Source organism: Thermobia domestica, unplaced genomic scaffold (genome assembly GCF_964235325.1).
Source record: "Thermobia domestica unplaced genomic scaffold, izTheDome1.hap1.1 HAP1_SCAFFOLD_285, whole genome shotgun sequence".
Lineage (NCBI taxonomy): Eukaryota > Metazoa > Arthropoda > Insecta > Zygentoma > Lepismatidae > Thermobia > Thermobia domestica.
The window spans coordinates 51,677-71,171 of NW_027656000.1; the positions used below are offsets into that span (position 1 = coordinate 51,677).

Below are 19,495 nucleotides of genomic sequence, written 5' to 3' on the forward strand. Positions count from 1 at the left end.
CTCATTTTGTTCTTTACTGTGTCTAACACACTTGCTACTTTCAAAGTAATTCTAGTGCAAGACCGTTAAAACTATAACTATGTGTAAAAACTTAACTAACTATGAGTTGTAGACTCTGTTTCACACTTAAAAGCTCGTTTTTTCCTTCGTTTTCTACATTAAATATAGTACTGAATTATATTCACTATATTTCCATATATTTAAACTTATATTTCTTCTAACGTACGTATTTTTATCATTTAAACCTTATTTTAACAATCTACATAATTAAATATCGTTAATTATATTTAATATTATTATTTTCTGTAATTTAAAATCATATTTCATTGCTTTACGCTCGGACTTGGTTGTTCATTTCGGATGGAAAATTAGCTGCTTGGCGAGATAGCTGTAGGTAACGTTCGTAATCATTCGTGCTCGCTGGGAACTGTTCGTTTTTCGTCTGCAGTCTTCTCTGAGGCCTGGAGTGGAGAGTAATTCTAGTCTCTCACAGGATCTCTGTTCATATTTTCACATCTTGGCGTTCAGAACGCACTGAAAGTCTTTGACGGAAATGATTACTGACTTCCATATGATCATTGTTTATAGCGCTTGCAAAGTAAATACAACAATGAAATATATAATTCCAATCATTATTTATAATCAATATCGATTGATTATTACCAATTATAGTATATTATATTATTTTATTTTCTTTTCTTTTCTAAAATTTCTAAAATTTCTTACATTTAAAATAACTATTAAATATATTATTCCTACTTTAATTAAACATTCTTCTATATTTTTTGTGAACTATTTCTTGCTGTATCTACGCTTATTCATAGATTTTAACCCTTTAATTCACAATGTAAATACTAAACAAACTTAATTATTCTCTATTTTCTATAAATAATCGTAGTATTTATGTATATATTTTAACTATTACTACCATAATAGTAATCTACTTCTATTTTGTCTATTTTTATCTATTATTAACTATTTCTATTATTATTATTAATGATGTTATTATTTTCTACTCTTATTTTTCTCATCCCTTTTGGACATTCTTGACTTTATCTATCCTTCTTTGATGTTACTATCCTAGACTTATCTAGGTTATCTATTCTCATCTATTTCTATCCTTATTTTCATTTTTTTCTTCATTTACACCTAAAACGTAAATGGGACATCGTTCGGTACGGTATTACAATACAATCTATTCGGTTGGGTACTATGAACTATTATGAACTATAGACTTTCTTTACTTCAATTCATTCTTACATTTGGTGATGATGTTTACTCTTGGTGATGGCTGTTTGGTGAGTATTCAATGCATTACTCGTATATACTATTGATACTTCCTACTTGTTTGTATACCTTCGTTTTCATCATTTTTTTTCACAATTTACCGATCCATAACTCTATTGTTTACAAACTTTTTCATGAGTCTTCGTGCACTAGAACATGAATAAATTTTATACAGTGTGTCATTAAATGATATTATTGTTATTGTTATTATTATTATGGTTCATTGCTTTCCAATTTATACTTCCTTATTGATTTATACAATCTACAATACAATATTATTAAAGCAACAACTGAAACTACTAAAACTAGTATAATGGCTGCAATTACATACATTATATAGTTTGTTTTGATTATTAACAGTGGTACAGTAGTATCCACTTTTAGTTTTAACAAATTTTCGGCTAGACTATTGAGTTCTTCGTGATGTAAACTGAAATTTAATTGCTTCTGCGTCCAATTTCCTATCAAATTTAGATGTTTATTGTTTACATTTATTACTTTTTTCGTTGAAATTGCCAATTCTCCAAAAATTAAATTATCAAATAGACTGTATTTAATAAAATGAGAACAATTATTTCCAAAATTTACTTTCGTTGATGTGACTTCGTGATGTTTTCCTAGTTTGGTTATGTATCCTTCTATTAATGACGAATATAATACTCCAGCATGAGTATATTTATATACTACATTCCCTAGGTATTTCTCTGTTTGTTGTTGACAACCACTTAGTGATCCGTTAAAAACAATATTATTCAGGCATTTTGCTTCGTCATCTAATGTTATCTGTTCACAGAAATACAAAAAGCTCTTACATTCGCATTTAGATCGATCCAACGTATGATACATACCATTTGCTAAGTATACCACTTCCGGTAATTTGTAATAGGTTCGAAAATTTTTCGTTAGGTAACCCATCGAAATCACATTAAACATCCTCGATACTGTGTTTTCATAAACAATAGGCGTTTTTAGTAATAAATCAATATTATTTTCGTTATAATGATATTTCATCAAGTAGATTGATGAGACTCGATAAAACATTCCTATGTCAAATCGATAAATAGAATGTTTTAGAATATCATGTGTACTTATGAATTTGTTTACATCTAAATTTGATAAAATATGATAGGATAATTGGTTATTTAATATATCATTAAATATTTTATTTACTCTCTCTCTAGCCATGTGCGAAAATAAATTCGTTAAAATTTTCCTCTGGGCTTGCTGCAAGTAACAGTACATTTCTTGCAGTTTGCTCCTTACATTTTGGAGTACATGATGAACTTTCACTACAACACCATGCATTATAGATATTTCTTCGTTATGTGATACTTTCAATTTATGAATTTCCTGCGCTAACAAATTTTCATGTTCAGACAGTTTCTGAACTGATGATGACAATTGCTGCGTGTGTATTAGGTTATAGGCTGACAATCCCAAATCCTAATAAAAATGACCAAATTGATCGTTTAATTCTCGTTGAATCTATACACTTAGAACTACCATTAACAAACACAAACTGACATGGAATAGAATTAATGATGTTATTTCTAAATTGTTTTTCTCTCTCTGCAGTCTTCTAGTATATCGTAAGACTCACTACATACTGTGTGCATAGGCACAGCTTCGTGGAAATTCACGTGCATTCTAATTGTCGTATAAACCATGTTCGACGCATGAACCGCCAAAGCGTCTTGCGTTAACGCTATTCCTACATCCTTCATTGTCAGTTGATGATGATCGTCTGCGTTTCCATAATGAACCATAACTACCCAATTTATAATGATGAACAATATTCTTGACTCCATTTTATAATGATTTCTTTCAGTCTCGTATAAGAAGTCTGCAATTAGTAAAACCTAATATTAATTCTTTTCTCTTGTTGTTATTCATTTATTTATTTATTTATATTTTAGATTACTTTTAACAATTTATTAATTTATATGTATTTCATATTTCATTTTATGTTCTAGGCACCAACTCAATTTAACTTCAATATTACTTGCATATTGCATATATTTATTTATTTAAACTCTAGTAACTATAATCCAAAAAGTGTCTATCGATTCGGGAAATTTTCTGATGGAGATTAGCATTTCCTCCAATCTCGGGGTGAGGGTTTGGTTGAGAAAGTGCCCCCTAACTGACACTTCATCGGTAGACCCAATTTGTACCATAGTTACAGTAAACCCTAACTTAAATATTTAAAAATTTTTTTTCAAATTTAAATTTACTCTTCGCCATCTGATATCTGATCTATATCACCAAACTTTTCACCGTTTTTACTAGCTACAAACAATTTTAACCGTCTTATGTCTATAGTGTCAATTTTCGTTTCGCCCTTTTTGGTTTCATACTGAACTTTGTATGAATTGTTATTAACTTTGTCAACAATTACCCCTTTTATATTATACCGATTTCCGAAACATGCCGGGAAACCTGCTCGTGGCATTTCTCTAATCAAAACTTTTTGACCGATCTCAAAACTTGGTTGGTCAAATTTCTTTTCAATTTGCTTTTTCTGGGATCTAAATTTCCTTTGCAAATTTTTATACGCTAATTGACGTGCCTCCTTTATGCCCTGAAGTCTCACCTCGTTATCCACAAACTCGCAAGGAATGTCTAAATCCTGCTCGAGAAATGTTCTCGGTTCGACTCCATGCAATAAATAGTACGGTGAAAAACCAGTACCATCATGCACTTGCGTATTAATTGTAAATATTAAACTCGGTAGTATCTCGTCCCAGTTCGTAAAATCTTTGTCAATATAATGCTTCATTACTTGTTGTAATGAGCCTATGGCCCTCTCTGCGCTTCCAATCGAATAATGGGCACTTGTATTTGAGAAATGTAACTCCATACCAAATTTTTCAGACATTTCCTCTAATATCTTGCTGCGGTGAGATGACAATCTATCCACATGGAGCTGAGATGGGACCCCATGTTTCGTAATAAGATCCTAAAAAATTACTTGAGCAACAATCTCTGCCGTTACTGCTGGTACCGCTCTAGCGATAACAAATCTTGTAGCATTGTCTACGAATACTAAAATATACTTATTTCGGTTATTACGGGATAACTTAAATGGACCGACCTCATCCATTACTACTGATTGAAATGGAGCATAAGATGGATAAGTCTGAGCATGAAACGGGACTCTACCTGTTTTCCTCTTCTGTATTTGACAGCTTATACACTTGCCTATTTTCTCCATAAAAAATTTCTTCATATTAGGAAAATATATTATCTTCAGTTATAACAAAATACTTTGGATAGATTAATAATTACCTGTACCTTGGGCAGAAAGTGCTAATACATGTGCACTATACTTAATAGAATGTTAATTTGATAATAACAAAAGAAGAGTGTTTTTGAGATATGTAAATGATTATTATGGGATAGTTGTTACTATGTAAATTTTTTTTATGGATACCTAGTCAGCAAGTTTGTGTGCTTGACAGTTTGAAGGAAAATATATTATAAAGTATATCAGCTAATAAATCATTTTAGCAACGTTCATCGACGTTATCATTTTAATAGAAAAGGTGAGAATAATGCTATATAATTATTAAAGATAATTTTTACATGCAAATTAATACTACCACTCAATATCTGTATATCTTACTTAGACGGACCAGGTTGACGACTACCCTTGGTGAGTCGTTATAAAAATTTTGGTTTACCTCACCCGGGACTTTTCATAAATTCTATACCCCGAAGTAAAGTAAGGGTGAATTTACTTTTACAATTAATTTAATGAATACAAATTTGACCATATTGAGAAGTGGTAGAATAATCATAAGGAAAATGGACACTGAAATAATGGAGAATGAATCCACTAATAGTGACAACGGTGAACCTAGTGTAACATCAAGAATGACATCGGAAGACCGAATCTTGCTAGTTTTACAGCAGCAATTGAGTCAGATGTCTACCGAATTAAAGCAGACGATGAAGCATAACTCTGAAGAATTAAGTAGACGAATAGAACAGAAGTCTGATGAATCTAACAAGCAATACGAAGAATTGAAGCAGACGATAGAACAGAAGTCTGATGAATCTAACAAGCAATACGAAGAATTAAAGCAGACGATAGAACAGAAGATGGAACAGAAGTCGGATGAAACGAAACAATTAATTATCCAGACGATGAGCGATATTACCTCGCAGTTCGAGGAAAAGTTAAAAGGGATATCGGAGGAATGTCAAGGTAATCACAACCACCTGAGCCAAGAAATCAGTGATATAAAAAAGGATTTAGAAGTAACCGAATCTTCTGTTCAACAACAAAAGATCCAGGTCATCAATAATGCTAACAACATACGAGCAAATACGCAGTCGATAGCTACGTTACAGGAAGAAATTAGAATGCTACAGGTTAAGGACAACACATACCGTAATAACGTGTAGTGATCGCTTGGAGTTTCCCCACTCACCAGAGATGAACTCGCCTTCGCCGGTGTCTGATGATGATATTATATTGGAAGAAATACATCCAAAGAGTACAGATGGGCGAAACATAGATGGTGTAACGACACATCATGTTATGGATAAGAATTATCACCCAATAAGTACACGGAATGATAAAAGGAAGGTAAAATTAAGTGTTAAGATGAGTGAAATTCGAGCTATGAGCAAATTCAGTGGTAAGTGTAACGAGAATGCTACTTCTTTCTTAGAGAAATTCCAGGACGAATGCAATATTATGTGTATAGATAGATCACAATATATGAAATTAATTCCTCATGTATTACTCCCACCTTGTTCATTATGGTTTAAAGCTGTACGTGATCACATCAATACATATGATGAATTCAAAGCGGCACTAATCGCAAATTATGAAAATGACTTTTTGCTTGCGAATAGAGATGCTACCATTAGAAATCAACACTTCAATCCTCGATTGCATAAATCTATTGTAGAGTTTGTTGTAAATACATACAACGAATTAAAGGTCGTTAATCCATTGCAATCGGAATCGAGAATAATCGCATCGATTCGAAATTTGCTTCCATTTAAATTGCAACAGATCTTATTTTCCACACAGTGTATGAGTTTCAACCATTTGTTAATGCTTGTCCAATGCTATGAAACTCAATACCATGCCATGAATCAACAAGCAGGAATGGGTAAAAATAAGAATAATTCAGATCATTTGGTGCCTGTTCGGAATTTAAATATCCGAAGTGTGAATAATACGGAACATAACCTAAGCCGAGTACACTCTAGCAATCAAAATGAGCAAAATAGACAAAGTTATGTAGGGAATCCGCCTAACCCAATTAATCGTAGTAATCCATATGTTAGACCCTATAATCAAAATAGGTTTAAAAATAGACGTAACGGGAGGACAAGAGATGGCACTTCGCATCCGGATCCAGGTATCACAGTAATTCCTGTACCGAATAATAATACGGGACATAATAATGATTGTGCAGTACAATGTACTTTATTAAATTCATATGCAAGTACGAACGTAACCTGATTACCGTTAATGAAATTAGGTTAAACATATATCAGTTATAGATTCTTGTGAACTTTTATTTTCAATTTTATGAGTTAATGTTGATAATGAAAACGACCCTTATGAATACTTGAAGTGCTTAAATAGAGTTTTAGGTAGACTGAAAAGCTAATTTTCAAATGATTTTTATTCTTTCTTATTAACGTGAAGGATTATAATTTAATTCATGATTGATTAAGCACAAGAATTGTTGTCATTATATCAGTTTGTGTTGAAAATTTAACTGTCAAAGATTATGTTAAGAAGATCTATTCTATAAAATTAATTATTCGACGACTGTTTTTATGAGCTATCCTATATATTATCCGAACAAGATTCTTCTTTATTATGACCTCTTAGTGCCACGATGTATACATTAGAATGCAACATCTAACTTATTTGTTATTTAAAGCGCCCTGAAAGATTAAACATTTATTTATAACAACACTGTTTTAATAATAATCAAAACTATTAATCATAGTAATTTGTGTTTCACCCTCGTTAATTATATTAATAAGCGACGATGTTTTTGATAATAATGAAATAAATATAATTAATGTAATAAAAGATAAGTATTATTGAAGTGTACGATTTGTTATAAATATATCTATATATATATGAAATGTAATAAAGATATATACGAGGTGTGATCAAAATATGAAGAACATATATAAAGTAAGAGCACTATTGTAAACGGACCAGTGGTTCTTGAAGATAAAAGCCAAGCTCACTCATGACTTTTATATTCAGTCCAATTGTCGGGCGACACTTTATATAACAAAATACTTTGGATAGATTAATAATTACCTGTACCTTGGGCAGAAAGTGCTAATACATGTGCACTATACTTAATAGAATGTTAATTTGATAATAACAAAAGAAGAATGTTTTTGAGATATGTAAATGATTATTATGGGATAGTTGTTACTATGTACATTTTTTTTATGGATACCTAGTCAGCAAGTTTGTGTGCTTGACAGTTTGAAGGAAAATATATTGTAAAGTATATCAGCTAATAAATCATTTTAGCAACGTTCATCGACGTTATCATTTTAATAGAAAAGGTGAGAATAATGCTATATAATTATTAAAGATAATTTTTACATGCAAATTAATACTACCATTCAATATTTGTATATCTTACTTAGACGGACCAGGTTGACGACTACCCTTGGTGAGTCGTTATACAGTGCTCGTCTATAACACTTTGTATACGAAAAGTGTCCACCACCATACACTGAACAATGTAAATTCCTAAATACCTGCTCTCTCAAGGTATATGGGATACACAACAATAACTTCGTACCACCAGCCATACGCTGTGTTCTATATAACCTGTTGTCTTTCACAGTGTACCATCGAGCCTGTTTTTCTGCTTTCACATCTGCGTCTTCTGGATGTTCAATTGCGTACATTATAGGACCAAAAAATGAATCTTTACGTTGTAATTCCCCTACGTCAATATCTTTATCGAAGGTCAAATTGACTTGCAAATCCTCAGAATTTACTTTCAATGTTTCCAACTCTACATCGTCCACTGTCGGTTCAATGTCAGTGTTCCTGGACAAAATTCACTGGACAAAATTCCTGGAATCACTCGGATTCTTTTCTCCAGGACAATGCACCGGCGTATACTTATATTGTGCTAAATCCAAACTCCACCTCACAAGTTTTGGAGCTAACTTCGGCGATGTTTGTAGATACTTCAACGCTTTACAGTCGGTATATAGTTCGAATTCCTTATTAAACAAGTAATAATTGAACGCTCTTAGGGAACTTATTACTGTCAAAATTTCTAATTCTACTATATGTCTCGTTTTCTCTTGTGGTCTTAGTACACGACTGTAATACGCTACTGGTGTCCATTCACCATTAGCTTGTTTCTGCATAAGGACGCCACCAATCGAACTTGTCGATGCATCCGTGTACACCCTCGTTTCCAAATCCTCCCGAAACGGGGCTAATAATGGTGCATTCATCAACGCCGATTTCAATTTTTCAAAAGCCTGTTGGTATGACTCGTTCCATTCGAACTTATGACCCTTTTTCAAAATTGGTTGGAAAATTGAAGTAATCTTAGCATAGTCTTTACAAAATTTCCTAACGTAATTCGTTAGTCCGAGGAATGACTTAGGTTGCTTAACGTTACTAGGGGCTTTACACGCTTTAATGGCCTGTATTATTTTTGGGCTAACTTCGTAACCTGCGTCGCTGACAATGTGTCCAAGAGCCAAAATTTTCCTTTCAACAAACTGACACTTCTCTAGTGACAACTTGAGACCATAATGCCTCAACCTTTTGAACACTGATTGCAGTACATCTACCATTTTACCTTGTTCGTCAGTGTAAAGGAATACGTCGTCCATATAATAGGATACGGACTCTGGATTTACATTGGCCAAGGTCATTGCCATTATTTTTGTGTAAATAGCGGGCGCTTGCAGATACCCCATTGGCAGAACTCGATGTGAATAGGCTGCTACGCCTGGTATGTTAAATGCAGTATACTCTCGAGACTCTTCAGAGATGGGAACTTGATGATAAGCCGATTTTACGTCCAAAATGCTAAAATATCTATGTCCTCCCATGCATGTTAATATCTGATGGATTGGAGGCAGCGCAATGCTATGTAGCTTAACGCATTTATTTAAAAATCTACAGTCGAGAACTGCACGAATACCCCTTGATGGTTTCTGTATAAACAACATAGGAGAATTATAAGCACTTGAACTTTCTTCTATTATGCCCTGTCTTAGCAAAATATTAATCTGTTCTTTCACTTTGTCCTTGAGTGCGATTGGAATGGGATACTGATGTCTCCTGAACGGTACTTTCGTCTCTAACTCCATATGATGCTGGAAATGCTTAACCTGACCTAATTCATCATCTTGCCATGCAAAAACATCTGCATAATTATAACATAACCTCTCAATTTGCTCTTTAATCTCAGGTCTTCTCTCTTCTCCAAATTTCAATCGTGATTGGTCAAAGTTCTTCTTTGACCTCAAAATACCTTCTATATCCTCATTCGACAATCCTTCCTGCTTTAATTGTTCCTCATCTACGCATTCCTCTGCTTGTCCTAATGTTACATGTGTTTTTAACATAATTGATCTATTCGATGGATTTACAATTTCAATCTTATTATTCTGTGCCGATAAAAGTGCGCGCGGGATTAATACATTGTATTGGCTTTCTATCCTTCTGTCTGGTTCTAACAAGTACTCCTTGTTATTCCATGAGTTAACTAAATTAACTTCTACTGTTGTCTTTGTCCTAGGTAACAATCGTACCTTATGACCTAACACCCATTTCGGTCTAATACTATTTAATATATTTTATGCCAATAGATGCGTTTTCCGGTACAGTACCAGCTTCCTGTTCTTCCCTTTTTCTAAACCGTGGCTTTCCAAATCTCTGTAATGTTAATTTATTATGTCCGTAATTTATTTGACAATTTTGACTTTGCAGAAAATCATTTCCGATCAAAACTTGATACGGAAAATCCTTTACTACCCGAAATTCCAAATGAAACGTTTGACCAGCCATCTTGAATCTTAAAATAGCTATCTTATTTACTACTAACACATTCTGTGTTATCCCACGAATTCGTGTTGGTTTAGAAATTACTTTTGCACTTGGTGGAACTAGCTGTTCATTCACTATTGATATTTGGGAACCTGTATCGATTAATGCCTTATGATTTCTCCCGTCGACCTCTATCGGTACGTACAACATATTATTTTCGGTTAGTGTAGAGGCTACAATTTCTCTAATCTTCGATTTACTTCCTGTAAATGCGCCTTCATTTACAGTATTACTTAGTTTAAATTATTTGTATTCGAAGCCTGATAATATGTTGTCCCATTAATCTGATTTGGTACAACCGGTACGTATTGTACTTGACCAGTCATCTGACCATGATTTTGACACCATGATGGACCATTAGAACGACTACCACAACAATTATTCCCACGTTGTTGCCAATAATTTGTCCTTCTTCCACCACGATTACCACGCCAATTGTTATTCCTATATTCTCTTCTATTATTATATTCATTATTACCTCTATTCCTATTGCAGTTACCATTATCACGGTTCCAACTTCTATTGCCGTTATTCCTATAAAAGTTTCGTCCTTTATTCCTAAAATTCTTGTTTCCTCTAAAATTATTTCTATTCTTCTGTTGTTTCGACTCCCTATCACGTCTATCCTCTCTATCATCCTGGTCTTGAAACTTCGCAGCTAACGTCAGCTGTAGCTTCTCTATCTTTTTCTCTAACTCACCTAATTGGGTGATACTCTGTGGCTCCTGGTTAATTTTCACTTCGTCCCTATTCCTAATTTATTTCTTCAATAATAATTTGTCTACTTTAATGTCACTATCCTCCTCTTCTCCTTGGTCACGCATTTTCTTAAGTAGATCTTTCACCGTAACCTTTCCATTTTCTCTTTTAACACGTTTGTCTACTTTACATTTGTTCTTCTCTATTTTCTGGAGATCTTCAACGAACTTATCTGTTTTGGAATACGAGATAGTCCCCACTTTCTCCATAAAATATGGCTGAAGGCCACCTACTATGATTCCGATCTTCTTCTTATCGTCCATGCTAGAATCTAACCTTTCACATAGCACCAACATATCATAGATATAATTTATGATAGGTTCATCCTCGAGATGTAACCTCTCCCTTATCCTTTCTTCTATGTCTAAAGTAACATTAGTTCTTGTAAATTCATCTATAATATTCTTTTGTAACTCCTTATAACCTATGTCACTGGTATTTCGTCTTTTCAAAAATACCTTGATCCATTGCCATTTCCTTTAAATACGCTTGGCAAAAGTTCCTTTCTTTTATCTTCGCTTACGCCTGCCATTTGACACGCGTCGTCAAACTCATCGAAAAATCCTACAATGTCATTATCGATTTTTAAATCAAATTTCGGGAGTTTATTAACGTCCGAATAAAACATTACACTGGTCGTCATCTTGTTTTCTTGCGAACTACTAGACTGTTTATTATTTATAACGCTACTTTCGAACGGAAAGATAGACTCAAAATCTTCTGAATACGACTTCGCTACAGGACTTGACGGAAAATTTTCTACAGGACCTAATTTTAAACTAGGTTCAACACTTTCTTGCTCTGTAACTTTAACTTGATTTTTCCTACTTGATGTAGCAATATTGAATAAACTTCCGACTTGTACCCCTCTTCCAGCTCTTTCTGCTCTAGTACGAATTGTATCGTCACTCATTTAATTATTAATCACTTCAATTCTTATTATTCATATAATACTTATATTTCGAGCATCTAAAATAAATCGCTAGGATGGGTGGGTTGGAATTTCTTCTTATCGCTTAAAATTATAATCACGTTTCATAAAATCATACTTATAACTAACACATTATAACTAAACCAATATTGCTAATTTGATAAAATACTTGAGATGTTCATAATATTACACTTCATCGTAGACAGGGTGGGAAGGGTGGGTTTAATATTCACTAATATAACGTAAATATATCATTCTTCACCAAGAAAAAGGGTAGGTTGGGAGGGACTTAATTAATTCTATATTCACTGAGATCGCTACTAAATGGATTATTACCAAAACCAACAATCGCCACCATGACAACCCAGTACACTCTGTGCCTAATTTGGGGATGCTAATTGAGTGATACTGAGCGCCTTCCACTCACCATCTAGAATGAGTGGGCACGTTCTCACATACATATGCGAGAGGTTTACTAATTCGACTCATACCAATCGGGGATTGAATTCTGGTAATAAAACATTGACTTCAATTATTAAATAACAGTTGTATTTCTCTTTGATAAAAGGTAATGAATGTAAGTGTTGTGATATGATTACGGATATTCGGAAAATTTGCCAGTCGAGTATCGCCTATCGAGCATTGAGCATTTGAGCCCTGAATAGGAGAAACACATACCTTATCTCTTCCAGTTGACGCTCGCTGATGACCTCGGTGTTGTACCCAGTATCGCCAAGTTGACACTTCTTACGGACGGGTGTTGTTGATAAGCATTGAGTCTGGCTTACTCCCAAATGCTATAGACGAATCGACGATCTCCTTAGATAGAATATTAGAACTTCTCAATAACCTGAAGTTTCCATTCAAATTACTTAAAGTGGTCTCACACGATCGAATACTAGGTTGACTGTCGGTTGACTGTCCGTTGACTGTCTCGCTCTCCTTGTCGCTCTAACTGATCACTTTGACTGATCTATCCGACTCTCTTCCACTGATCATCCTGAAGACCTCCCGTCTCTCGGTTTTGTTCCACTAGGTCCTTCTAGAATTCTCTCCTGTCGTCTGCTGGTCGGCACGTGTGACCTCCTTTCACTTGGAAAACAAATTCTTTTCTTGTGTCAAGACTCAAAAACTGCAACTCTCGACACACTCCGATTTCCCGATTCTAAGCAATTTCCTCATATCCGTGAATGTGTGAAATGTTCACAAAAGCTTACAATTTCTTTTCATAATTTACAGAATTTAGTCTATGTAGGAATTGACGCATTACATGCATTGTCTTCCTGCATTCGCAGACTCTCAATAGAACATTTTATTTACATAATTTTGCTGACCGTTAAATAATAACTTTTCCACAGCTTGCATTAATCTCAACTCTTGACTGTTATTTACCTTCACCTCATTATTTTATAAAAACGCGATATTCGCAAAATAAATAAACATTGATCGATAAAATAAAATTATTATACATGATATTTTAATTTAAAAACGGATACTGCCACAACATGCAGACGAAGTAAAATACCAAATTTCATATCCCTAACTTCAAGATATTCCGAGTTCTGGACACCTTATTACAATAAGCATCTTAATATTATAATTGTAAGCCTCCATTTCACACACTTTTACATCCAATCTCCAAAAATCCTTCTTTACTGGTACCGTACATCACAAAACTTATTGTGCAAATTTCAAGTTTCTTGCTTTAGTAGTTTCAATTAAGCACTGATCAGTCAGTCATTTTTTTTCTTTTATATATAGGGACTAACCTTTGGCTAGCTGGGGCCTTGGCCCCCAGGTCCCCACGTTTGTTCGGACTACTTTCTCGCATCTCATATGTATCAATCTTACCAAAGTACCTAAATATTTTGGGGAGTAGAACATGTCCCATTTAAATAACATGGGAAATATTTCTCAGTTCTCCATAAAAACACTCTAAAGTTGGAAATTTTTATTTTTGGTCAGTTTGTTAAATAATCCTATAGGAAACATACATACCGAATTTCAAATGTTTATTCCAATTCTAAGTACCTAAAACATGAGATTATAGGTTAAAATAACTCCCATTTAAATAACATGCGAATTTTTTCGTCTTCCCATTAAACTCATTAAAAACAAAAATATTCACGTTTGGTAATTTTTCTGTCGATTAGTCCCAAAAAGCTACAATCATGTCAAATTTAATCATTTTATCTGTACAGAAAGCGCCCAATAATTTTGGGATGTAGAATGTGTGCCATATAAATAAGATGGGGAAGATTTTTCAATCACCTATAAAACCAAACTAAAGTTGGAAATTAACTTTTGTAATTTACTTAGGTAACGCTAATGAAAATGTACCGAATTTCAAGTTTTTATTCCAATTCCAAGTACCTAAAACATGATATTAAGGGTCAAAAAAAGGCCCATTTAAATAACATGAGGAATTTTTTGACCTCCCCTTTAGAACCCCTAAAAATTAAAAATATTCACTTTTGGTAATTTTCTTGTAGGTTAATCTCGAAAAGCTTCAATCATGCGAAATTTCAACTTTCCACGTCAACTGGAAGTTTCCCTTTATTTTATGTCAGTCAGTTTATGTAGTTTTAAATACCCCTGTATATCTACGACCAATTAGGATATACGTAAAACAAAAATATGATAATTAAATAAATGTCTTTCTTAATCAGTAAGTACAGTATTTATGCATTTGAATTATTATGAATATTAATACAGCTCTGTACTTTTTTTTTCAGGATGTTCTTTGGTTATCTGAACAGCTACCTAATGTAATAGCAACATTTCGTGTTTCTACAAGAAATTTTGACCACATGGACTTTCTATACGCCAAAGAAGCAAATGTAATAGTTTATGATAAAATTTTAAATACAATCAAAAGATACAGTTGAAGTGGAAATTGTGGGGAAAATTTCTATTTTGATAATATGAAGAGCCATAATCCGAGATTTTTATGACAACAGCAGAAAAATGTGCATAACAGTTGTCATAAGAAGTATTGATGAAAATAATGACCATCATGGGGAAGCGTGGTGGAAATTAAGATAATAACATCTATCATCGCAAATATTGATGAGATATTCCATAAAAAAAATTCTAGGAATGATCAAAAATAGATCAAAAGATTGCGATCTTACCCAATAATTAGTTTTTGGATCAGGGGTCATAAAATTTTTGAATGACCTCTAAATCGAGTTTTCGTATTTTTTTTACGGAATAAGCAATCCTATTGAGTTAAGTGATATCTTGGGTTTGGCTACACTATATGTAGTTCTCCAGATATAAAGACTACAAGATAACTTTTGAATAAAATATATTGGATCTCTTGATCCAACAAAAAAGCAACCACAGTTGGAAATTAAGACAACAGCGTCTGTTATGTGTAAATTTTGATAATGCGTAGTAAGAGTGATTATCTGGAGTTTTGATAATAACAATCATCACGAAAATATTATAACAAAGATAGGTATTGCTGGAAATTAAGTTAATTAATTACAACTACCATGATAAATACTGATAACAACAAAAAATTGTCATGAGAATTTTGATAATAGCAGCAGCAAGCATTGGCAATTGTGATAATAACATTTATAATATTGTAGTGATTCAAACCTCAGTAATGACAACATTTAAAATGTTCTGTAGCGTAATAATACAGTGAAACCTCTCTAAAGCGGACAGCCGCGGGGAATCAAAAATTGTCCGCTATAGAGAGGTGTCCGCCTTCAAGAGGTTTCAGTATTTTTATGTAAATTAGTAAGCAAGAATATATACAATTAGAAAAATATTTTGCATGAATCACGTATTTACGAATATTACATGCATTATTCTCTGTCATCCAATACTCTATGTTCGAGGCACAACATGGAAATAACATATTATAGTTCTCTGCACTTTACACTTATCAGTACTTCCTTCGTTTTCAGTATGGCGCTTTAATTTGTGGGGTAATTGGAGTCCTGAAGTGTTCTTTTTGAGACAATATACATACCTGAGGGCAAAAAGTACTAAAGTTGTCTTCTGGTTGGTTAGAGACTCCAATGGGACAGTAGCATAATGTGTCATCCCTAACGGCGGGCAACTGTTAATCACTTTTGTGCCTAAAACAGCTTGGGTGGGAGTGGGATGCAAGCAAAGGACAGAGTGTTGTTAAACAGAGACGATTCGTCTGGGTTGCTGAGCAGACAGTTGAGGGGGCAAAATGTTGTCACAATGCTTCCTTGGTGATACATGTATGAGTTACTAAAAATGTATTTTTACTACATTTTTCAACTTATTTCTAGAGAAAGTGTCCGTAATACGGAAGTAAATAATACCTATAAAAGACAGAAAAGACTGTCCGTGTCCGTACTAGAGAGTATCCGCTTTAGAAAGGTTTGTCAATATGCTTTTTCCTATTCCAGTGTTTGGGGAATACAAAATATGTCCGTTAAGGGAGGTGTCCCCTTTATAGAGGTGTCCGTTAGTAGAGGTTTCACTGTATTTCCAAATTTGTTCACCAAGAAAAAATCAAATTTTTTAAAGCAAAAGAGGTTTAAATTTTTAAGTTTTACGTCCCACGATTATGCTGGCTAGGTTAAAGGAGACAGTGATGATGAGAAGTGAATGAAATGATAGAATGAAGAAAGTGGGAGGAAATGGGAGAACCCGGAGAAAACCATCACACACGGTGTTTGCTCACCACAAAGTTCACTTGACGCGAGCTAAGATTAAACTAAGGGCTCCATGCATCTGAGGCGCTCTACCACTGAGCCACCGCGGCCTCCATAGAAAAATTTAAATAACAACTGTTGTGAAAATAATAGCTAACCATCGTGGGGGAATCCTGCTGGAAATTAAGATAATAATATCTGCCATAGGAAATATTTATAATCAATAACAATAACCACGAATATCCGATAATAAAGCACAATTATAGTTGGAAATTAAGACAACAGCATCTGCTATTGGTAAATTTTTATAATAGCAACAATGATCATCTGGAATTTTGATTATAACAATCATCACGGGAATATTATTATAACAAAAATAGCCCTTGTTGGAAATTAAGTTAATTAATTACAATTACAATGAGAAATATTGATAACAACAAAACTCGTCACGAGAATTTTGATAGTAACAGCAGCGAGCATTGGAAATTATGATAACGACATTTATAGGAATATTATTCTAGTAATTGAAACCTCAGTAATGATTACATTCAAAATGTTCTCTAGCGCAATAATATTTCAAAATTCGTTCACCCAGGAAAAAAATCAGATTTTTTTTTCAAGCAAAAGAGGTTTTGAAAATACGTAATTGAAATAGTAATTTTATTCATCGAAATTTTAAATGCAAAATTTATCTATCATTATTATCACTATGTAATTAATGTAATTATTTCAGCACGTTAAAGTCTTCAATATTATTATTAAATTATCTGAGTTAAAAATAAAAGTAAATTATATCTGTTATGTTTACATTATTCAATTTGTTTACACTATTCTATGAGAAATTAACGAATAAACTACTATAAAATTCATTTTTGTGTTTTTATACAAATTGATTAGAAATTAGATAGTGTTTTCTAATATAAATCCTAATCCCTAATTTAAAGTTAGGGAAAAGTGTGGTTTCGTATGGAAAGTAATTCAATCGCTGAGCTCGAAAACCAGTCGTCTCAATTGAAGCTAATTTGAGAGGAGTAACAAACAAAACTAAATTAGTCAATATGCATCTGACATGTAGGGCTGTTTTCATTTTTGGATCGTAGAAAAATGGTAGTTCTACGGTCTAAAAATGATTTAAGTTGATTTTGAGTTTTAACGTCCCGTTCAGCAGCGAGGCTATATGAGACGTGGACCTGCTGATTAACGTGGAGTCCGAACCACTTGAGCTCCCGCCGGGAACCGAACCCGGGTCTCCCTCGCCAAAGGCGCGTACGCTAACAGCTTAGCCACAGCCCTATATGTCAGACGCATATTGACTAATTTAGTTTTGCTTGTCACTCCTCTAAAAGTAGCTTCGATGGAGATGACCGGTTTTCGAACTCAATGATTTAATTAAACGTATAGGCACTCTATAAGGCAACATCGTGTTATAAAATATCTCACATGTCATAAGAAGTTCATAATAATAACTTGGTATCACTAAAGCCTGTGACAAACATCTTGGTATTTTAGCTAAACGAATAAAACGCAAGCTCTGGCGCGACGTTGCCAAGTGGTAAAGGGGTGTAGCAATGGCTAAGCAGATAAACTACAGCGCGATCAGGTGGCAAGGGATAGACGTGGGTGTGTACAAAATAAACGTGGCAATACCTCTGGCCTCTCATTTGCTAACAGCATTTAAAGGGAACTTGGAGCGCCGCCTTCAAATGCCAAGATGTTTGTCACGTCATTTAGTACAATGTGCCACTTTCGCAATGGCTTGGCGCGGTGATCATCGCGAGTTTGTTGTAGAGGAGTATATTAGTAATAGTGGTTCTGTTCCGAGATTACTGCTCAGCGTGCATTTCGCGTTCGGTTCGGACTTGGCCGGCACGATTTTGTTCCAGATAGAAAAACTATTCAAGTTGAGAAATCAAACCTTAGAGCAACAGACTGTGCACTCAGAGTAAAACTCGCCTGGTCGACCTCGAATCACGTAATAACGCCGGAAAATGTGGAGCGTATGAAAGCGTCCATCCAGCAATCTCCACAGTATCCAGCACTTAAACAGGTCGACAAGAACCACCATTACGAATAGATTCCTCTCCAACAAACGCACGATGATCACCGCGCCATGCCATTATGACCACTGAAATGGCACGTATATCACTATCGATTGATACTCCCTCTGCTGCAGTATCCCCCAACAACTCACACATCGCTCTCTTCAAAAACGAAAGGTATTTTTGCCAGATTCTATCGTATAAGTAAAAATATGTATGAAGCCTTTACATGAAACACCAATCACGTTTTCTTTTCAGTTGGTGTGTAATACATAATAGTTTTTAAGGTTAATAAAGTTTATAGGCAGAGGTAAAAGTTATCGTCATCAGGTAAATTTTGACCTACTTCAACTTGTGTACAGTACTTTCAATAGATTTAGCCACACGAAGTTTACAGATACGAAACGTAATGAAAATGTCTTAAATGAGCTACGTTCTGTCAAATTTATTTTCGTACAAATTTATTGTGTGTGTGTGTTTTTTTTTTCACATACAGATAATAGGGGAGAGGTGGGCAATGGCGATCATCTAAGAAAAATGGGTTATTACGCAGTTTCATTTGCAAAATATATTGAAACAAATTTATAAATATATACTTCAATCCTTCTACAATAAGTGTGTAAAATAAAAAGAGGATCATTCTTTCAGTTTGGGAACACGATGGAAAAAACTCAAATTGCTACTTTGGTCGCCCTTCCCATCACATGGTGGTAATGGCGATCTCAGTACAAGCTTAATA

The 19,495-nt window shown here is 34.0% G+C and overlaps 1 protein-coding gene across 1 annotated transcript in view; it reads left to right on the forward strand.

Moving 5' to 3' along the window:
• LOC145676674 (lipase 3-like) overlaps positions 1 to 17,539 on the forward strand; it is a gene marked incomplete at its 5' end in the record, with an annotated part of 66,300 nt that extends 48,761 nt beyond the window's left edge. The window contains one exon of the mRNA XM_081747518.1: positions 14,804 to 17,539. Within this exon, the coding sequence (XP_081603644.1) occupies positions 14,804 to 14,956 (153 nt within the window). The remainder of the gene's footprint in view (positions 1 to 14,803) is intronic.
• Positions 17,540 to 19,495: the final 1,956 nt, after the last annotated feature.